The sequence below is a fragment of the Pinus tabuliformis genome, chromosome 8, assembly GCF_031772625.1.
Source record: "Pinus tabuliformis cultivar Carrire ecotype Pingquan chromosome 8, CPIR1, whole genome shotgun sequence".
NCBI classification, from domain to species: Eukaryota; Viridiplantae; Streptophyta; class Pinopsida; order Pinales; family Pinaceae; genus Pinus; species Pinus tabuliformis.
In genome coordinates, this window is record NC_142294.1 from 178,559,268 (window position 1) to 178,583,109 (window position 23,842).

Sequence of the window (23,842 nt, forward strand, 5' to 3'; positions counted from 1 at the left end):
TATATATATATATATATATATATATATATATAATGTCACAAAAATAAATGCATGGTTAATTTTAATTAAACTAGCATTTGCACCAAATGTTGCAAAGGAAACGCCGTAAGGCATAAAATGAGAAGAATCATGACATATGATATTAGAGAAGTGGATATTTTGTTGACCATTAATTAAGGAGTCTTGATTATTTAGTATATCATGATATTGAGTAGGTTGAATGCCTAGGTCCAATCCTTTCAAATAAATGAATCTTAGAGAAGTGGATCTTTTGTTGAGCATTGATTAAATAATTATTTTAGTTGACATAGAAACTTTAATTCGCTATTGAGAGGTACCATGGTGAACCCCTATGATAGAACCACGAGCTTTCCTTTATTTAGCATGATATTATGCGAGACTTGGTTATGTATTTGACCAGGTAGAGGCCTAGGTTATGTATTTGACCAGGTAGAGGCCTATAAATAAACACAAAAGGATTTTTAACTCTATTCCGAAAAAGTGGAAAAAGGTTATTTTTCAATATTGAATTGTCTCACTTCATCAAAAACTTCATCAAAAACTTGCAGTGTTTTAAATTAAAATAAATTTATACCTAAATAACTATAATTTTAATATTAAAAACATTGTAAAAAAATTAAAATATTCATGTAATTGAATTTTATTTATTTTATTGATTTTTATTTAAAATAAATAAATATATAAACTAAAATAAATTTATATATAAATACCTATAATTTTAATATTAAAAACTCTGATTTCCTCTTCGTGTAGGAAAAGAGCTTCCAAGTTCCCTATCGTATTTAATGAATCCATACATACTTCCATGGTGGTGCACTTCAGAATATAAGTATTTAATTATTTAAGGAGTATAAAAGTTTTATTTATTTAATGTTGCAGATATAACCAGGTGGGCAATTCCCATTCAAAATTAAATAACCACGCCAGAAACATTAACTCTCCATATGAGATACGTTTCAAGTTAACCGTGAAAATGTCAAAAGGACAGTTGAAATTTGAAAGCTATTCCCAAATTACATCCCTGGAAGCATGATACAACACACCCTGATAATTTTTGTTGTTCGCCACATTATACATGCCATATTCCTGGAGAATGTTTAATGACCGTATCATATCAGATTTCTTGAACGTTGTATTGATGCGCATCCAGACAACAATACTACAACCATGGCCCTTTGCAACTCACAGGGTTTGTATATAGGTTTATAGGCCAAAACAAAACAAAAAAATTCTCTGGTGTTTAATTTGAATGCTTGATGACCATTAACTATTCGTGAGTATTTTCCTTTAATTTTAATGTTTGGTGGACATTAACTGTGATTGAGTGATTTTGCATAAATGTAAACTATGGTGCAACTGGAGATTATATCCGTGTGGATCTCCTGCATGACCCTAGATTGGTGGCTCATGATGATCTAATCTGGTAGAAAACGACACTATGGTTTTGCAATGTGAGGAGCAATTACAAGAACTCTATTACATCCCGCCAGGGATTCAGGGCAACCATTAAAGTAATCAATAGTAGAATGCGATGATGGAAACAAAGAGGTCAGATACAAAATATACACACCGATGCAAATGGATAGTTATTCTTTCACAATTTGACAACCTTTGTCATTTTATCCTTTTATACTTTTTATATTCTATACATACATGTCGGTACTAATAAATGAAATGTACACTTCAACCTTTTCCCAAATTAAATTCTTCAACTTTTTCTCAAATTAAATTCTTCAAGTACTGTTCCATGCAAAGTTAACATTAAGCTCTTCTTCAGAGTTTGTGAAAGCCACATTTTACACTAGAATTAACTTCAAAGTGTTAATCTGCACTTCTAAGCTATTTTTTAATCTAATACCACCTTGTGAAGTCATTTGGAGAATGCATTTGTTAATGAAGTGAGTGAAATATTTATTAAGAAATTTATTAAGCGACTAAGAACTATTTATTAAAACAAACATAGACAAGGGGGAAGTTTCACAATAACTTATTTATGGGAGAAGTTTCATAATAATTTATTTAGATGGATGGGAATTAAGAAACGAGCATTCACAATGGATGAGAAAATTCAACAGGCATAGTGCACTTTACCAAGATGGCAGAGAAGGATGGAAAGAGAATTGTATAAGTGGACTTATAAGAGAATGGTCCATGTGCTACCATGCATAACAACTAAGCCTCGATACCAAGTTCAACGACTATAGTAGCGATGCAAACAAGACTTAAGGTAATGGTGTGGAAAGCCATCATGAATACTCTTTATTATTATTATTATTATTATTTTTAATTTATTTTTTATTATTTATTTATTTATTATTTATTTATTTATTATTTATTTATTTTTATTTATTTATTTATTTTTATTTTTATTTTCATTTTTATTATTTTTGTTTTTATTTATTTATTTATTTTATTTTATTTTATTTTCTTTTTTATTTTTTTATTTTATTTTATTTTATTTATTTATTTATTTATTTATTTTTTTTTTTTTCAGTTTTTAATAGTACCTTTGTCATGTCTCCCCCTTATTACATTAATCATTTAACTAGATTAAATATATCTATATAAGTATAAAAAAAAATGAAACCAACGAAACTTTGAGCTTGGTAATTTAAATTACTTCCTCGACAATATTATTACTTGGAATAAGGACAGAGATCACAATCATACTGTTCATTCTATACCCTGATATTTTTTTGTTACAACTATTGTAAATATAACCCGTGCTTTATGGAATGCATATCCCTATGCATTGTACCTATATTAAATACCAAATACTGCCCTATGTGATGAATTTAATTATAACCAAAGCTTATTTATCTCTAGACCGTTCGATTTGTGATCTTAACATTCACACCGGCTCTGCCATGGCTTCGTGGCACAAGCAGGTCATCCCTCCTTAGCTGGACGCCTCGGGATTCCTACTCCCATCGACGGTGGTGCGCTCAGCTCTTTGATCCAAGGGCTATGATCTCTTTAGCGGATTTACTCATTCTAAGTTGCTGGAAATTGGCTCATTCAATTCCCAAGCTCTTGGCGCCTGTTTGAGCTCTGCTCCTCCTACCTCTGTCTGATTCTTCGTGTGTAGCAGGAACCTTGTCTCAGAGGGTCAGCCATGAAAACTGGGGCTATCTTCTTAATGGTAAGCTGTCGAATTTCTCCCCAAATTAGACTTTGTGCTACAATTCTCTTTAATCTGCTGTTTTCCTTAAGCTTATTTATCTCTGCACTGTTCGATTTGTGATCTTAACATTCACACCGGCTCTGCCATGGCTTTGTGGCACGAGCAGGCCGTCCCTCCTTAGCTGGATGCCTCGGGATTCCTACTCCCATCGACGGTGGTGTGCTCAGCTCTTTGATCCAGGGGCTATGATCTCTTCGGTGGATTTACTCATTCTAAGTTGCTGGAAATTGGCTCATTCGATTCCCAAGCTCTTGGCGCATGTTCGAGCTCTGCTCCTCCTACCTCTGTCTGATTCTTCGTGTGTAGTAGGAACCCTGTCTCAAAGGGTCAGCCATGAAAACTGGGGCGATCTTCTTAATGGTAAGCTGTCAAATTTCTCCCCAAATCAGACTCTGTGCTACAATTCTCTTTAATCTATTGTTTTCCTTTTTTTTTTCTCTTCAACTCCGGATTTCGTGATACTAATTGCTTACTTATCTTCTGTTCTCAGGGTTTGGTGGGTTCGAGTACGAGAATTCCTCTGCTATCAACCCTTGTGGTTTTCGGCTTATTCTGGCAGTCACCGATGCGCAAGTCTTCCGGGTAAGCAATGGACCGAGGTGTTTCATATTTTGGCATATGTAAGGTTTTTGCATCCATAGAGTTCCTTGAGCTCCGCTTCGGTGGATGCTAAGGGTGCTATTGTTCGGTTTGTTTATGGCTACTCGGAGGGATGGCACCTCTAATGCCTCACGATACCCTCTCGAGGCTTCCTCGTAGACCTGCTATTCAGGTTGCTCTCTGGACTGTAGTGTTGTAATTATGTTATTTTGGCCGAGAGCCTTGTAATTTCTTGCCGGCAGATTATTGTGTATTTTAATCTCCTTTCCGGAAGAAAACATGTTAAGCGGCCACGACCCTTATAAGCTCCCAGATTATGTTGTACCTTGTTTTTTGAAGCCTCCCTTGAGTTGAGGCCCTTATTGACATTCTATATAAGTTATCTGGTTTTCTAATGAATTTTTGTATGGGAGTCGTGGTCATTTAAGGCTATATTCGCAGAAATGTTGTCAATTTATCTATGGGTTCTTGATGTCATACCTGTTATCTCGTTTTCTTCTATGAAAGGTATATTTCAGAATTTACGCACAGATTGCATTCTCTGCTAATTAATTTGACATGCACAGACTTCTCTTGATTCTGTGTGTACGCTACTATTCTTGACTTATTCAGTGTAGATTATCTTGATTTCCTTCTGCTGTAAAATTTTGCATTCCGTTAAGCAACTGAAATCGTTTCGCTTATGACGATGAGTTCATTGTTTGAAGGTTATTTTGCTTTTACTGATATTGGGTTTATAAGTTAAAGAAGTGGGTAGGGTGAACAGAGCTTCTGCTCTTTTATTACCCGCTTAATAGCGCTCGGCTTTATCTAGCGAATTTTATTGGATTAAGTCCTTGTTAGAGTTTCCCTCCCTAAGCGCCACTCCTGCTTAAGCCCGGAAGTTTCTTCAGGGTTTTCTTTTGGAGACTAGGCTGCTACTTAATTTCACTAGAAATACTACAAGTTTAGCCGAAGTTTGCTTCATTTTCTGGGTTCACCAATCTACGGCTTAGTTCGTTTCTCACACATTAAGTTATTTATTCTTCGCACTGATTCACATAAGTGTCCTAGAGGCATCCTGCCATTCCTTTTACCGCAGTGGTAATGTGAGAAGCCTCCCCATCAATTGTCATCTTTGACAAACCGAAATCGCCCAATATTCCATTCAAATTGCGGTCTAAAAAGAATGTTGGCAGTCTTGACATCCCTGTGAATTATCTTTGGAAGAATGTTGGCAGTCTTGACATCCCTGTGAATTATCTTTGGAGTGGAACCCATGTGCAAGTATTCCAATCCCGCAGGTGGATCACAGGAAAACATGGTCAGCATTTATATCATGAAAAACTAATGTGCAATATTATTGTGAGAAAGACATACCCTGGCCTGCATCTATTAGTTCGGAACATTGTGCATTAGGAGCCCCAAAACAAAAGAATTAGAACCAAATTTGTGATGGTTAAGTTTCTTAACGGGCTTATATTTCTCTGAGAAACGTACCATAAAGGCGGTCTTTGCTGCGCAAACAATTTCAGTGTCAAGCTCTCCCTGGCCATCGCCACGGCCATGATTTATCTACATAACCTATATAAAAACATTCTCGGCTGCTTTTTCCCTGTCGTAAAACAACCTTCCCTTATCGTAAGTAAAGAAGGAGGCTCGCCACGCCTGATTTTCCATTGCCACAACACGCTAATCAGTTATGCCGACCAGTGCGCAAACCCTTTCCGCAACTAATTAACTAATTTGTAACCATTTTGTAACTATTCTGATCGAAAGGCTGAAACTTTTGCAATCGTCTAACATATAATCCTATGGTTTACAAGAATGACAGGTGGGCAGAGAGGGGAGTTGATTTCAGAGGGAAACGCCTTACGGCGTAAATATAATTAATAAATAAATACATTGAATTATAAAACAAATATTATAATATTTTTCATGTTTTTTTTTAATTATAAATAATATTTATAAAAAAATCTAGAGATCAAATTTCCAAATCAATATTGAAATTGGAGATTTTATGATAATTTCAATCTCTTTTAACTTTGATTAATATTGAAATTGGAGATTTTTATGATCATTTCAATATCTCTTTTAACTTTGAATGATTTAAATATGTATTTTTAAATATTTAGAATATAAAAATAAATTAATACTGGCACTTTTAACTTTGAATTATTCAAATATATATTTTTTAAATATTTAAAATATAAAAATAAGATAATAAGTAAATTTTTTAATATTTTAAATTTTATTAAATTTTTATCCTAGACAAAAAAAATTAATGATGAAATTGTGAATATATGAATCAAAATATCATTATATTAGATTACTTGTTATTATCAATGGATGAAATTGTTTGTAAATATATTAATCAAAATATCATTATATTAGATGATTTTTCAAATGTGTTTATCATCAATTAATCAATTTATGTATATTATAATACTAAGATTATTTATGAATAATAATATTTTTATGATATAATTATTTATATGAATTTTCTTTTTATTAATATAATTGGTGTGCATTTTATTTTAATAAAACTTACCATTTAAATGATGTGTACATATGCAAATAGAAGTAATTGATATTGCTAAAGAGAGAATAGATCAAACTTGTTAGTATTATATTTCTTAAGCGTTGACATTTTTTAAAGAGTCTTTTATTAATGCATACAAATTGTGTTAATTGCAAGTTGATATAGGTGCCATTAGTTGCCTGAGTGTGCTACCTATCCATTTGCTATATGATAGGCTTTTTTCATTACTATATATAGAAACACACATTGGCATTTTCTATATAATAGATTTAATAGATTATTTTGCATTCTCTTTTGTAAAAGGTTTTTTTTTGGTATTTTAAGGTTGTTTTTAGTTCATGGGATATTGTTTTAAAAAATTTCATGGTATCAGAGTTTTCACCGTCCTTGTCTTTTTATGAGAGGTAGTGTGATTTAAATTAGATCTACAAGATCAGATTAGATCGAAGATAGGGTCATATTCTCTTTGGTGAAAAAGGTGTCATCTTGTATATTATGATTGGATCATAATTTTATACCATAATTCATGACCCTATGCTAGGTTTGGCTCCCACACTTGATATAGTTGATAAATTCTATATTTTTTTTCCCAGGTTGTGCATTAAAACGTTGTTTTAATTAAAAGTTTTGGTTTTTTTTTTTTTTTTAACTTTAGCTATGAAATCTCTTCCACATTGGAATATACCCCGAGGTGGTGTCTTATTTTGTGCCTTTATTTCCTAGGTCATAGAAGCACTCCTTCATTACCATATTCATTCTCAACATAATTTGTTGGTACCAATGCCATTCCCTTCAACATTTCATCCACACACTAGGAAGCCATCTATTGTGTGGCACTACTCATTATACCGGTACCATTGCTGCTTGAATTAGAAATGGGTGTTAGAATATTAATTCTTTCATTTCTCTTTCCCTTGTGTTTTAACTAGATTTGCATGATAATTTCTTTTTCCATTCAAAATAGTACAATCATTGAGCTAGGAAAGTGGCTTCATCATACAGTTCAACAATGGGTCTTTCTCTTTGGAGGCATGGAGGGTGATGGAATAACTCTTACTTGTGAATTATATTTAATATCTAAATTATGAAATGAAAAAGTAATGATTTATACTAAACATGGAAGATTGAGATATTGGGAGAAATTACTAAAAATAAGGATGAATAATCATTCAAAGATTCATAGATAGTTATGGTGGTGGTTTGAACAAACTTCTCAAATATAATATTTTTTATGGCCACCATCATTATATATAGTGACCATTTTGTACAATACAATTTATTTAATATAATTTCCCTTTGAAGATTTGTTTAGTCTAATTCGATGGTCCCCTTGTTTCATGATTGGCTATTAGAGCCAACAAATGGTATCATAACAATGATATGCATTAAGGTTTTCTAAATTTTCATATGCTAATATGCATATGAGACTAACATTTTTGTAAAGCTTTACAACTATGAGATTTGGAGATACTCAGTGGACTCAATCCCATTGTCCATGATACATACTCCACTTTGCACTGGAAACAGTCACACTAAAGAAATTTGGAAGGTGAGAGTTTTTCATATCCATGATGCTAATGAGCATAGACTCTTATTTGTTGGAAAATAATACATTAGAATTTCTCCATGTTCATGGTTCAAAACCCAACTTCACACTCACTGAATAATGTTAATAGGCGACCTGGATTTGTGAGCATTGTGCAAATAATATGTGACTCCATTTCAAATTCACTTTAGATTGCTATTTGTAATGGACTTGTGTGAATTCATCTCCTCTGGTTGCAGAGTCACTGTTATGAAACCAGCTCAAGAAAAGATAGAAAAGATAGATCAATGCCTTAGAATTCAGCCTCTTCGAGGGGGCAACCTCCTTTACATTACATAAATGAACAATTCTTGGATGATTCAAATGACAAAACCTCCTTTCTATATATAGGAGTCTAAGGAGTCACAATATAATCCAGTCGACCTAACAATAATAATATAAAGCCACAAAAATAACAATAGAGGAATTCTATGGGGCACAGGAATAACAATATGGGGGTAATAGGGGCACAACAATATAAATAAGGGGTATAACTACAATAGTAATGGGGTAATCACTAGTATTATAGGGACCCAACATGCCCCTCTCCTTAAAAAAAGTGTTGTCCTCAACGCTTGAGTAGTTCTGGATACTTCTGCATAAAATTCTCATCCTCCCATGTGGAATCTTCAGCGGATAAGTTCTTCCACTTGATAAGATACTCTGAAATTGATCGATTTCGTAGCTGTCGAGTTCTTGTTTCTGTGACTGCTTCCGGTTCCAATATAATTTTTCCTTCCTCGTCAAGTTCTGGAAATATTGTTTGAACTGGGAGCTTGTCGCCTATAACCTTCTTTAAACATGAAACATGGAAAACTGGGTGCAATCGAGAAGCTGCAGGAAGCTCCAATTTGTATGCCATAGTACCAATCTTTTGCAACACCTTGTACGGACCATAATACTTTGGTGATAATTTATTATCCTTCTTAGCTTGCTTTAGGGACATTTGCTTATATGGTTGTAGCCGTAGGAATACCCAATCACCTACATCAAAACTTCTTTCACTGCGATGTTGATCTGCCTGTTGTTTCATTCTATTTTGTGCCAACACGAGGTTATCCTTTAAGAGTTGGAGGACTTGTTGTTGATGTTCGATGTGATGTTCCACTGCCTGAACCTTAGAATTTTCTCTTAAATATGATGTGATGGATGGTGGTTGATACCCATAAAGTGCCATAAATGGGGTCATTTTTGTTGCTGTATGGAAGGAAGTGTTATACCACCATTCAGCCAGAGGCAACCATTTGACCCATTGTGTCTGTTTATCAGATACAAAGCAACGAAGATATCCTTCCAAACATTTGTTTACTATCTCAGTTTGCCCATCAGATTGAGGATGATAAGATGAGCTATGAGCTAACTGAGTACCAAGACAAGAAAATAATTTTGTCCAAAAATTTCCAGTGAAAATGGGATCTCTGTCACTTACAATAATCTTTGGGTTTCCATGTAGCTTTTGAATTGTTTCCATAAATGCAGTAGAAACTGTACTGGCTTTAAATGGATGTGATAATGCACAAAAGTGTGCATACTTGGTAAGTCTGTCAACTACCACCATGATGACACTCTTTCCCTCAGACTTGGGTAAACCTGTGATAAAATCCATTGAAACCTCCTCCCAACGTTGGCTTGGAATGGATAAAGGTTGTAATAGACCCAGTGTCTTAATTGTTTCAACTTTATTTTGTTGGCAAACCAAACATTCCGCCACAAACTTTTGAATATCTGATTTAAGGCCATCCCAAAAAAATTCCTTCTTAACCCTGTGGTAAGTTTTTAAAAATCCTGAGTGCCCTCCTAAGGGAGAAGTGTGCAATTCCATAAGAATCTTTTGTTTTAGCTGGGAATTCTTACAGAGGTATAAGCGATCTTTGTACCATAACGAATCATTTTTCCAGCTAAATGTATCAGACGTACTGGAATCTTGTTGTAGCTTTCGAATAAGTGCCCACACTTCTTCGTCATTCTTCCATTCCTCCCTTGCTTCATTTATCCAATCTGGTTGGATAATAGAAATGGCGCACAACAATGCTTCCACATCCTCATCCTTTCTTGAGAGTGCATCTGCCACCACATTTTGCTTCCCTTTTTTGTAGATGATTTCAAAGTCATAACCCAACATCTTTGTGACCCACTTTTGTTGCTCTTCAGAGGATAATCTTTGTTCTAAAAAGTATTTAAGGCTATCATGATCCCTTTTTACCTTGAAGTGTCTTCCCATTAGGTAGGGTCGCCATTTCTTAAGTGCATGGAGTATTGCCAACATTTCCTTCTCATAAATAGCTTTGCTTAAAAACTTTCCCTTGATTGGACGACTTTCAAAAGCAATGGGTCTTTCATCTTGCATTAGAACAACACCAATTCCATTTCCTGAAGCATCACATTCCACAATAAAGGTTTTTGTGAAGTCCGGTGTAGCTAAGACCGGTGCTTGGCACATTGCCTCTTTAAGATGTTCAAAGGCCTTTGTTGCTTCCGGAGTCCATGAAAATGCATCTTTCTTCAATAATGTTGTTAGAGGTGCTGCTATTCTCCCATAATTCTTAACAAACTTGCGATAATACCCTGTCAACCCAAGAAATCCTCGCAGATGCTTTATGGATGTGGGGATTTTCCATTCCTTAATGGCTTTAATTTTGCTAGGGTCTACCTTAACTCCTTCATGAGATACAATATGACCCAAATATTCCACCTCCTGGACTCCAAAGAAACATTTGGATCTTTTTGCATATAATTGTTTCTCCTCCAATAGTTGTAGCACCTTGTCAACATGTTCAACATGATCCTTCCAAGACTTGTTGTAGATTAGTATATCATCAAAAAATACTAACACAAATTTTCTAAGGAATGGTTTGAAAATTGAATTCATCAAACCTTGAAATGTTGAAGGTGCATTGGTAAGGCCAAAAGGCATGACCAAAAATTCATAATGACCCTCATGAGTTCTAAATGCTGTTTTCGGAATGTCTTCAATCTTCATTCTGATTTGATGATATCTCGAACGAAGATCCAACTTGGTGAAGTAAATTGATCCATGCAATTCATCCAGTAATTCATCAATGACAGGAATGGGGAACTTATCTTTAATAGTGAGCTTGTTGAGCTCCCTATAATCCGGACACATGCGCCATGATCCATCCTTCTTGTGCACCAATACTACTGGAGCAGAGAAAGAACTTTGACTTGGTTGAATTATACCAGCCTCTAGCATTTCTGCAACCATACGTTCAATTTCACTTTTTTGGACATAGGGATATCTGTACGGCCTGATGTTTGGAGGAACACTTCCTGGAATCAGATGAATAGCATGATCATGATCACGCATAGGTGGGAGACCTTTGGGAGTCTCAAATACCTTGGAATGATTGTCCAGGACTTTTTGGAGATCTGGAGAAATAGATGATTCCAATGTGGAAACATCTAGCGAACATAATTGTGCAATTACACCTCTTTGCTCCTTTTTTAGAAGCTTTGTCATACCATTAGAGCTGATTATCTTTCCTGGTTTCCCTGCAATACCCCTTAATTCAACTTCCTTTCCTTCCACAGAAAATTTGATGAAAAGTTCTTGAAAATTAAAAGCTATTGTACCCAAGGATTGTAGCCATTGGACTCCTAGTACAACATCAGCACCTCCCATTGGAATGGAAAGCATTGGGCTAGTCAATACATATTCTCCCATGGATAGCTTGATATTATGGCACTTTCCAGAGCAATTTATTGTTCCTCCATTTGCAATCATCACTTGACACTCTGGTGCTGGATATAGGAAGCAATTCAATTCTTTTGCTACCCTACAATGAATAAAATTGTGGGTGCTTCCTGAATCAATCAACACTATTACCTTTTTCTTCTTGATTTGTCCTTCTATCTTGATGGTTTGAGGAGTGGTAATTCCCGCCAATGCATTACAAGATATGGTCGGATTTATTTGTTCTTCATCTAGGCTTTGTTCCTGGAGTATATCTTCTTTTTTGACCTTTCTTGCTCCTTTTCTTCTTCCTCTTCACAATCTATGTAGAATAATTTCTTCTCAGCACACTTATGACCTTTAGTGTATTTGCTATCACAACTGTAACAAAGCCCTTTTGCTCTTTTTTCTTCCAATTGTTGTGGTGTCAACCTTATAGGTTGTGGAAGACTAGGGGCAACAACACTTCCATCTTTATAGTTGTGAGTGGTATGCTTCCTGGTTGCCATAATTTTGCTTTCCATTTTTCTTGCTAACCTGAATGCCTTCTCTAATGAATCAGGTTCCCAAAGGCGAACATCATGTTGGATATTATCCTTTAAAGACCCTATGAACACATCAATCCTATGCTCCTCTGGAATATCTTTTACCCTTATGTTCAATTTTTGGAACTCCTCAATGTGCTCCATTATTGAACCCTTTTGTTTGAGACTTATCAATTGGCTAAAAAAAGTGTTGCTTTTTGTATCCTCATAATGTGCTATCAATTCTTCCGTAAAAATTGCCCAAGTGATAAATTTTTTACGAGAGCAAAGCCATTGATACCATACAAACTGATTTGGTTCCAAATATACAGTTGCCATACGTACCTTTTGTGTGTTTTGCACATTATTGAGATCGAAGAATTGCTCCATCTGTAATATCCATGTGGCGGGATCCTTGCCATCAAACTTCCTCATATCGATTTTTGGAATATGGTGGGTCTTCGATCCAACATTAGAGTCTATGGAATCATGATTAACATTTCTTTTGTTCACATCATGAGTTTCCTTTACAACCTTTTCACCATTAGTAAGTATTTCTTGTAGAAAATTTGCCAAATCTGTCTTCAAATCTGCCATGTCTGTCTTCAAATCTGTCTTCAAATCTGCCATGTCTCTCTTCAAATCTGTCTTTGAATCATCCATCTTAGCTTCCATGCCATTTATCTTAGATTACACGACATTTATCTTAGATTCCACGCCATTTATCTTAGCTTCTGTTAGCTTTTGTGAGCGTGACATTTGTTGCACTTGTTCTTGTAATTTTGATATATCATGTAGCATTTCTTCCTCTTCTTCATGAGTCATGCTAGAGCTTTCAGGTTCCTTACTAGGTGTTTGCATTTTCTTTCCTTGGGGCATCAGTTACCGATAATAATGCTTTACTATGCCCTTTGAATTCCGTTAAACCAAGCTTACGCAAAAATTAAAAAAAAAACTACACACCTTTTTTTCACTTTGTAGAAGCCTGATATTGAATCTGATGTATCTCTGTAATTTCGGATCATCCAGTTTGGAAATTGTGATTTATAGTAGCCTTCTATGTCCTCTTTCCAATGCCACAAGTCTGACACAAATTGGATTCTCCAAGGAAGAGTTATGTGAAATCTCCCACAGTGACTTGCTTCTAGACTAGTTCAGTAGAGCGAACTTGTACGACGTGCCACGAGTCACTGTTTCAACCTTTGGATCTGAAAAATGCACACAAGAAACTACAGTCCATCCTCTTTTTGTAACTTCTTACGAAATTTCAATCTGATCCCCAGAGAGAAATTTATGACGATTTTCCCCAGGTCACCTGTTTTGAATGTAATTCAGGAGTCTGCAAAAGACCAAATTCCTCAGATCATATCTCTGCAAATATCGCGCAAAAATCTCTGAAATTCGGACCCAAAGTTCAGCGCGATTTCTTCTCAAATGGGTTTTTTTTGCAACTTCTGAAACGTCACAGAAAAAATTTATAGCGAAAATGCCACGATGACCTGTTTGGAGCAGCGAAACCCTAGAATCCAAAGCTATGATACTAAATGTTATGAAACCAGCTTAAGAAAAGATAGAAAAGATAGATCAACACCTTAGAATTCAGCCTCTTCGAGGGGAAACCTCCTTTACATTACATAAATGAACAATTTTTGGATGATTCAAATGACAAAACCTCCTTTCTATATATAGGAGTCTAAGGAGCCACAATATAATCCAGCCGACTTAACAATAATAATATAAAGCCACAAAAATAACAATAGAGGGATTCTATGGGGCACAAAAATAACAACATGGGGGTAATAGGGGCACAACAATATAAATAAGGAGTATAACTACAATAGTATTGGGGTAATCACTAGTATTATAGGGACCCAACAGTCACTATTGGTATCCTCTTCCTCTTAGCTCTTCTCATGGTAATGAAGGGAATCATTAAAGATCTAGAGCGGTTGGAGGATTTCTGCATTGCAAACACCAAGTCTTATGTTTTTACAAACAAATTTCCTTATCATGATCCCACTAAAGTTAATTCTCAACACTTCCTAACATCATTCATACGCATGCCAGTGAACACATCAAGCAGTCCCACGGGAGCTAGCTTCACTAGGTTTAATCCACAAAACCTGTCGGGGCTCAACACGCTCGAAATTATGTTGGTTCACATAAACATGGCTATGGGAGGTGTAGTAGGTCCAAATATCCATCCCAGAGGTAGTGAAATATTGCAAGTGTCTAAAGAGGTATCCTATTTTATTTAGATAAAAAGAAGCATGATGTTTCCCTATTTTATTTATTTTTGACATAGTCACTTACCAAGATAAAACATAAAGGGTAAAACTAATTTTAACATATATATCATTGAAATATAAAATGAAGTTTGGGATGGTTTTGATATGTAATGGAAATTTTTTTCAAGGTCTCACTTACCGTGGAAGAGTGATGAGTGATGGGAAGCTTTGATTTAAAGAAAGGGGTCCAAGTGATCAATAAAAGGAGATTTATAAAAGGAGTCATGTTAAGTCAAGATTTGAATGACAATATATTGATGTAAGAATTGATATCAAGTAAAATAAATTTGAAACCAAGTTAAGTGACTCACATATTGATGTGTAAAAGGGTGCATGTTCTATGGTACCTAACACCCTAACAAATTATGTAAATTCATTACATGAGAATTGAAGTCTAGTTGAAAATGTGGAGTTAAAATAAAAATAAGGCCATGTCAAAGTTAAAAGTCAAATCAATGTTTGGGTCATGTCCATGGTGTGTCAATTAAATTTTTCAAGTCAAAGTCGTATTTTTTTTTATCTTGATATCACTCCATCGAAGACACATATTTTTTGTAAGTAATTTCAGTTTTCTTGTTGGATGGAGACATTCACCTACTAGAAACAATTTATGGAGGTGTAGTGGAAGATTCAGATTAAAAAGCATATGTAGAAGGAAATTTAATTTACTTGAGTCAATGTAATGCTTGATGAGTAAAGTCTACCCCCATTGAAGAGGCAGTGGCCCTAAAAAACCACTTTCCATGAAGTAATAAGTTATGCTAAATAACTACTTGTTATGATTGTTGTGAGAGAGAAAGGTTTGTGGTCATCCAAAACCACTTGACGTAATGTATGTTTGTGGTAATTTGAAACCACCTAAGGTTTGTGTGGTTAAGGATAAGCCTAAAAACCCAAGTTGATGATTATATTGATATATGGGAGTTAAGGGTATAAATATCTGTTGATAAACTACGTAAGAGAAAAGGTTTCCTATAGAAATAGTGGATACAGTGGTAGAAAACCCATGCATTTAGGTGGATGGTAACTTTTTTATATGGACTTAAACAAACACATTATTTATGTTTGTTTAGGTATAATATGAAAATTGAAGAAAAGTGTAGAGGATTGAAGATGAAGATGGGACCAATTCAAAGGACAATTGAAGATATTCAAATCACAATAATTTGTTAAGGGGGGTTATAATGGAATAACTCCTACTTGTGAAGTAAATTTAATATCTAAATTGTGAAATGAAAATGTAATGATGTAGACCAAACATAGAAGTCTATGGAAGATTGAGATATTGGGAGAAATGAGTGAAAATAGGGATGAAGATTTATTGAGAGATTTATGGAAAGATTTGAGCATATATTCATGTTGGTGGTTTGAAAAAATTTATCATCCATGATGTATTTGTTATGCTAGCCATAATTATATATAGTGACCATCTTGTACAATACAAATATACACTAGAATGTTTGCTTGCTTCATGATTGGCCATTAGAGCCAACAGAGGGTGGCAACATCAAATGAGGATTTAGAATGCTTTCAAATTGCTTGCTTTAATTTGTTAGATCCATTGGGATTTCTCTAAATTTGCAAGGTTCTTAGATGTACTATTATTGACAAAGGTGTAGTTACCATTTTTTTCACATATAAAAATTAATATTGGTCGTTGCCCTCTTCAAATTGTGTGGCAAGGACATAATTTCCAAAGTTTAGTTTATATGGCCAAAAATATATTAATTGGAAAAGGATATTAATTTATAAAGATTTTGGGAAAGACTTTTTTGGAAAGGATATTGATTTTTAAATTTTTCGAGGAAGACTTTTTAGGAATGGATATATTAAATGTTGAAGTTTCTAGGCAAGGTTTTTGTTTGATTTTATTATACATTAAACAATAACTTCATTTTGGTTCCTTCATTTGTTCAGTAGGTCATAGAAATTTCCTAATTAGAAATAGGGAATACAGGTTTCGATCGTCACCTTCATGGCACAATGTGGTTCCCCTTGGATGTGTAGAATACAAAACAAACACCCCTAGTTAATGTTCTAGTCAACACAAGTGCCATCAATCCAAATAATGCAAAAATATCAGGTTTGACTTCCATATTTATCTAAAAAGCACAATTGAGGTCGATATCACACTTTTGATGGATTGAATTGCCTAAGTTTAGATGTTATATCAATATGTCATTACTCCAGGAGATGGAACATAACTTTGTTTATTATATTTTAGTTTTTGTAAATAAAAATAAAGAGTAGAAGAAAGGGAACATTGTATACAATGAACTTTTAATTAAGATATGTGCATTTTCATGTTTCTATGTTCATATATTACTCTAAGTTTTAGAAGATAATAGTCATGATGTGGATATGAAAATTCTAGAGGGACCCCATGGTTTGGACATGTGCACTATTATATTTATGTGAGTTACTGTGTATACATTTCACTATTTCCACCGTATAGATTTATTCTTGGGAAATACTTTAAATTCTTCTCAACTTTCTATTATTTATCAATTGTTTATGTTTTCTTTGAGGTCTCATATGTTTGATTAGTTGTATCTTTGCTTTAACTGAAGCTTGAATCTGCCTTTTAGTCACAATTCAGAGTGGTCATCAAAGTACTATTACCAATGCTATCTAATCACTGAGTTGTGATAAACTGCTATAAATTTCCTTTATACTAGTGGAACCATAGTGGATACTACTTAGAGTATTGAAGCTTGATTGCATGTCTTCCATATTTCTTAGCTAAATAGTAATTATTGGATGAATGTTTGTTAATCTTCTTTTAATCATTAACTACATAGTGAACAAGGTATTGTTACATAAGCCATTTACCCATATAGGCAATGAAATATTGCAACTTGATTTCCTACAAGTGAAGCTATTATAGACTTAGATTAAAGGATTAGGCCTTATTTCATTTGAATTTTTATGTTGTTAAGTTATAATTCATGTTTGTAGAAAATTGATAATACTTCTGTGATGCCAATCTAACAGCTTAGTCAAAAGCTCTAAAGATTAATGTCATGACAGTATTACCCAATAAATAAAAAACACAACATATATTTTTAAAAATCATCCCCCCACCCACGTTATATATATTAATCACTTACGAATCTGTTGCAAGCACAACTAAATTGTTTAATATAGTGGTGGCATCGTCCATATGTCTGCACTGACATTGCAAGCAAAATTAAACTGTTTAATATAGCCTCGGGTCCTGCCATTTTCCATACGTCTCTCCTAAATTGCCCATATGTCTGCAGTGATGTGGCAAGAAAAACTAAATTGTTTAAAATAGTGGTGGCATCGTCCATATGTCTGCACTGACGTTGCAAGCAAAATTAAACTGTTTAATATAGCCCTGGGTCCTGCCATTTTCCATACGTCTCTCCTAAATTGCCAACATGCTACTGCAAAGTCAACAAATGAATGAAAAATCCACCCTAAATTGTCTGTAGTCTTTTACCAAGTCCTCGGAACAACAAAAACGTGGTGGGTCATATATTTGTTTAAACTTTAGTTTTGGCTGCCTCCCCAAATTATTCATTACGACGCAAGCGCGCTCATACATTTGTTTTATAACTATAAATTCTCTGCTTCATTGTTACAGAACCCACCCTTCAAATATTGGCATTTGCTTGTTGGAATATAGAGACATTCATGGAGTCGCAAGAGCAGAGCCAAAAGCCTCATGTCGCAATATTCCCTGGGTTTGGGTCAGGCCATCACATCCCACTGCTCGAGCTTGCAAAGTGGCTGACTGTGTACCATGGCTTTTCTGTCACCTTCTTCACCGCCAAATGGATGGACGGCTCTCCTCACCACACCCTGCCGTCTTCGTCAGGGGACATGATCCGCTTCATAGAGCTCCCTGATGTTCAGATCGAAGGGGATCATGCTGAGATGAACATTTTTGTACGCATGCCCTTACTATTGGAGAAAGCTAAAATATTAGTGCAAGATGCTCTCACATCCTTTTCGTTTCCTGTCTGCGCTTTCATAATCGATTTTTTCGGTACACCCATGTTGGATGTCGCCTCCAAACTGGAAATACCTTGCTACATATTCTCCACTTCTGGGGCTTCTCTCCTCTGCATCATGCTCTACCTTCCAACACTTGTCCACAACATTGAAATTTCCTTCAAAGATGTGGATTTCCCGATCGAAGTGCCGGGCCTTCCGCCGATTCCCGGAATAGATTTGCCAGACCCTCTTCTAGACAGATCTGATATTTCATTCAACTGGTTCATTCAACATTCCCTTCGGCTTCAGGAAGCTCGTGGAATTCTGATAAATACATGCCAAGAAATGGAACCAGAACAAATAAAAGCTCTCAAGGAAGGAAAGGTTCTGAGCGCTGTTGAAATGACCCCTTCCATTTATCCCGTTGGGCCGCTAATAGCTTCGCCTCTGTCGGAATCTGAAGAGAAGTTTGAGAAGGAGGGCTGCCTCAAATGGCTGGACCGCCAGCCCGCCTCGTCAGTTCTGTTCGTTTCTTTCGGGAGCCGCGGCACCCTGTCGGAGAATCAGATTCGGGAACTAGCTTTGGGGCTAGAAGCAAGCGGGCAGCGGTTCCTTTGGGTGTTGCGTAAGGAGCCTCCTCCTCCAACTGAATCCACGATGACTGCCGAAGCAGACATGAGGGAGGTTCTACCTGAGGGTTTCGAGACTCAAACCCAGGACCGTGGATTTGTGGTGGATTCATGGGTGCCTCAGATTGCTGTCCTCTCTCATCCATCCACAGGCGGTTTCCTTTCTCATTGCGGTTGGAATTCAACGATCGAAAGCATCTTACATGGAGTGCCGATGATCGCTTGGCCTCTCTTTGCTGAACAGAGAATGAATGCCTTCCTTCTCGTGAAGGAGATGAATATGCGCATTGATGCGCGGAAGGGAGCAGATGGATTGGTGAAGAGAGAGGAAGTGGAAAGAGCGGCGAGGGAATTAATGGAAGGAGAGGGGGGAATGGAAATGAAGAAGGGGATGGCAGAATTGATGGGGAAGGCCCGGTTTGCAATGGCGGAGGGAGGGAGTTCATACAACGCGCTGGCCAACGTGGCTTCTGTTTGGAAGGAAATGCATGCCACTAAAACACCACCTGCTACTTGAAACTTGAAAGGTCTCGCTTGATACGTCACATCTGGATGTTAAGACGGTTGACGGTTCGTATGGACCGTCGTGCCTGGCATTGCTCAATTCAAATCAACGGCTAATGATTACCCAATCATCTAACAACAAAATCGAATGGCACATATTTTGACACGACAACAGTTTGGGGAGTTCATTTCAGAGGGAAATGCCTTACGGTGTAATTATTATAAATTATTAATAATCTCATTGTTTTACAACTAGATGTGGTTAAAATATTTTAATTTCACTCTCACTAATAAATAAAATATATTTTAATGTTTATGTAAAATAACATAATTTTGTATGGACTTTAAAAATAAAGATAAAGTAGTTGTGGGTAGAAAGAAAAAACACTTTATATTTCTTTATGGTTTTTAAAGATATTTATTAACTTCATATTGTGAGAGAGTAAAAAAAAACCATTTGAATATTCACTATAATAAACTATTTAAATCCCTAAAAATTAAAAGTAAAAAAAAATTATTTTTGAATAATATTATTACGAAATTGATATGTGATTATTTAATTCTTAATATAAATTTAATGTGTGTAATTTAAATAATATTAATTAAAAAACATCTTATATTTTCTTATAATTAAAAAATATATATTTATTAATTTCATATTGGCAGGGAGGACCTTTTTTTTAAATATTTATAGTGATAAATTATTCAAATTCTTAAAATAAAATATATATGTGTGTGTGAAGATGATAAATATTTCATTTAATTTTTAATGCAAATTTAATATTTGAAATTTAAACAACATTGATAATAAAAAACTAACTGTGATTTATAAATAAAATATTTCAATGTTAATAATGTATATATTATATATAATTAAACCAAAATACTAAATATATAATATAAAATAATTAAAATATATATATATATATATATATATATATATATATATATATATATATATATATATATATATATATATATATAAAACTAAAACTAAAACTAAAAGAAAGCCTCCATGGGAAATAAGTTTAGTAAAAAGAAAAGTAAGGATTTGTAATTTTCACAAGTCGGAATGATGATTAAATGGAAACAGGCATGCAACAAAATTTAATAGGTAAAGTTTTTCTTTCATGTTTTACAAACAATTGGGATAATGGATGGGGTATCATCTAATTAGATATTAACAATAAGGAGTTAATCTTAAAGAGAGCCACACATCTTTTAAGTAAGAATTAACATTTGTTTGCCTCTCTAAATGAAGTGAGGTTTTGTAGTGAGCTAGGGTAATTTGTCCTAGGTTTTCCCACACAGTCACGTTTTATACAACAATTTTCTCGTAACACTTCACGAGGTAACAACTTTAATATCAAACATCCACAGTCCACACATTATAAAATTTAATGAACAATACTGTCCAAACCAAACAATTACAACCAGATAATCTCTCTCTCTCTCTCTCTCTCTCTCTCTCTCTATATATATATATATATATATATATATATATATATATATAGATATTTTCCTGGCTTCATTTTTATGACATCACATGGCATCCAATGCTACAGATTTAGTATTGATCTTGTGAGGTGTGTTTGCATTGAATGCTGGCTAATGCACTGCTTTCCATCATTTTTTATGTATCTTGGGTTGAACCTCCAGTAACAATTCTTGTTATATTTCTCTCTAGTACAATTTCTAAATTTAATGATATCATGTTTGTGACTAAAGAACATCAACAAGGTTGCTAGTACTTAGAAACAGGCTTTGCTTTTATCTTTGATGAGTCAAAATTTTCTTGAGCAGAATTTGGCAAAAGAAATTGTAAGACCGAGGCAAGTTATTCAGCGCCTTTATGAGAACAGGGCACAGTTGAATTCGATATCTATGCACCTTGGAGAAAGTGTTGGTAATTTTTTCTTTACTACTCGTTCTCGGATCATCTTGCATGCAGTTTAATCTCTGTTATGTTATTGAATTTGCAGTTGTTTCTCACTACCTTTATCTGACAATAGCCATTTTTTACTATATAGCAAGCAGTTGCAAGCTAAATATGATATTAACTAATTTGCAGTTGCTGTTTTTATTTCCCTTTTTACAATAGTTGGATACTAAGTTAACACTATCAGGATACATCTATGGGTTGTCCCAGAAACAAGGGGGTCTCGTAAATCTCAGATTTGATGTCTGGTTAGGTCATGACCTAAAATTAGATTATATCTATATATATATATATATCTATATATATATATATATATATATATATATATATATATATATATATATATCTATATATATATATATATATATATATATATATATATATATATATATATATATATATATATATATATATATAGATAGATATATAATATGTCAATTTTAGAAAATCCAGAGAGTATACAACTTGATAGGGGTAATGACATACAGTATACTAAATATATGTAAAAAAAAGCTATGCAAAACAAATGCCATGGAGATTAGAAAATACTAACTCAATAGTTTGGATTCTGTTACTATAAAGATGCCAGTACAAAATGAGTGGCTTATCAATGTTACAAATTATCAGTCACTCCACAAACTGATATATTATCAAATAGATGTTCACCTTCAGAACAACATAATTTAACAGTAGTTTACATTTTCCAATTAGAAATTTCTTCACCGTGGTCAGCCCACCCTCCGGCAAAGTGTAAAAAAATCCAGCTAAAGATGAAAATTATGAAAACCCTATTCAGAAAACAAAAATTCCTGATGCCCTGGGTTCCACATCATATACAAGTGTGTTCCATTTGGGTTTTGGTCCTGATGGCCTGTCTATATTTGTGGTATCCGTTTCACTTTCCACTACCACATTACTTTTATCTGGTGGGATTTTACATTTCTTTGGTTGTTTTTGAAAATGAATTCTTCCTTATCGAAACATCTGGTTCTTCTCGTTGCATATATTCAAGATCTTCCAAGCAATGCCCAATAAGCTTTTCTAGGTAATCTAAGGACTTCAAATGTTTTATGAGGAGTGATCTCATAACACTGTGTTCTTACTGCCATCAATTTACCTATGGTCTTGCAAATAATGTGATTGGCCACCCTTATAGGGATCTTATCATCTTTCTTGGTTTTAGAGGTGGTTTTCTAAATACCTCTTCCCAACAGAGATTAGAGATGATGCTCATCTCTGCTTGTGTCTACTACTGCATCAAAATTTCTCTTGCCCATTGTTAATGTAGGTACCTGTAAGCCTTTATGAAAGAATGTATTGTTTTTGCATATATTTGTTCTATTGTGAATTTATGATCACCATGTTCATCTTCATTGGCATTTAGTAGGGGTTCAAGGAATCCATATACCATTTTCATGGAATGCTTGTCTTGAGCAAGACTTGGCCCCTTTACTTTTAACTTTTCTATCCCTTGAGTTTCTATCACTTAGGTCAAGGCTTGTATCTTTTTGAGGCCTCTTCCTTGCCAGTGAATTGGAACCCCACATAGGTATATGCTGTAGCGATCTCGATTCTCTACTTCATCCCCTGTAGATATGAAATGGAAGTATGATTGTTCTTAGAAGTACTGAAGATCATAACCTTAGTCTTGTTAATGTTTACAATGATAAGTCTATGTTTGGTATTGAAGATCATAACCTTAGTCTTGTTAGGGTTCACTGTCATAATCTATTTTTGGTATTGAAGATTGTAACCTTAGTCTTGTTAAGGTTCAATGTGATAAGTATATGTTTGAGGTTGAGGATCATAGCCCTCATCTTTTTCAGGTTCACCGCCATTAGTCTATGTTTGCAAAAAGTTACAGACAACATCCAAGGTCCAACTGCCTCTGAAGGCCTTGAGAAGATATTTGGTTCTTTATGTGGTTTCTGTATTACTTCATCTCCGGTAACAGTGTTAATCTCCTTTCTGAGTTTTTGTTTAATTTATATTTCATCCATGGACCATGATAGAAAATCCTTTGCCATCAATTGTACATTAGCCACAGAGCAGATACAGAGTCTTTAAATTTGATTCAAAATTATTTCCCAATTGAATTGATTTAGTTATATATATGCTTTCTTGATAATTTAAACTTTATTCCTTTGTGCTAAACTAATGCAAAGTGGTGCCATCGTGACTGTCTTGTTTATGGTAAACAGACTCTAGAAATCTTAGATACCAACTTTAATAGCTTTGCTCATGTCTATCAGAATTCTAGAATAGTCATATCCCTATATTGATATTATATTCCACTTGGCATTTTTTTTGTCATCCACACACTAAGAAAGTGGAAAATAAATACATGCATGTGCATTTGCATTTAGAATGCATGCGGAAATTGATTTAGGACT

General features: G+C 34.5%; 1 protein-coding gene across 1 annotated transcript; it reads left to right on the plus strand.

Moving 5' to 3' along the window:
• The first annotated feature begins 3,390 nt into the window (after nucleotides 1–3,390).
• LOC149234715 (UDP-glycosyltransferase 72B1-like) lies at nucleotides 3,391–19,523 on the plus strand. The gene is made up of 4 exons (XM_089368350.1): nucleotides 3,391–3,565; nucleotides 3,696–3,787; nucleotides 4,234–4,312; nucleotides 18,025–19,523. Exons 1-4 carry the CDS (start codon nucleotides 3,391–3,393, stop codon nucleotides 19,521–19,523), a joined length of 1,845 nt encoding a protein of 614 aa, XP_089224476.1.
• Nucleotides 19,524–23,842: the final 4,319 nt, after the last annotated feature.

Bases quoted from the DNA above. Each gene is read 5' to 3' on its own strand.
- LOC149234715 (XM_089368350.1), top strand. From the start codon at position 3,391: ATGATCTCTTCGGTGGATTTACTCATTCTAAGTTGCTGGAAATTGGCT. The intron at 3,566-3,695 runs GTAAGCTGTCAA...TTCTGTTCTCAG, and splicing joins CTGGGGCGATCTTCTTAATG to GGTTTGGTGGGTTCGAGTAC. The intron at 3,788-4,233 runs GTAAGCAATGGA...TGGTCATTTAAG, and splicing joins CCGATGCGCAAGTCTTCCGG to GCTATATTCGCAGAAATGTT.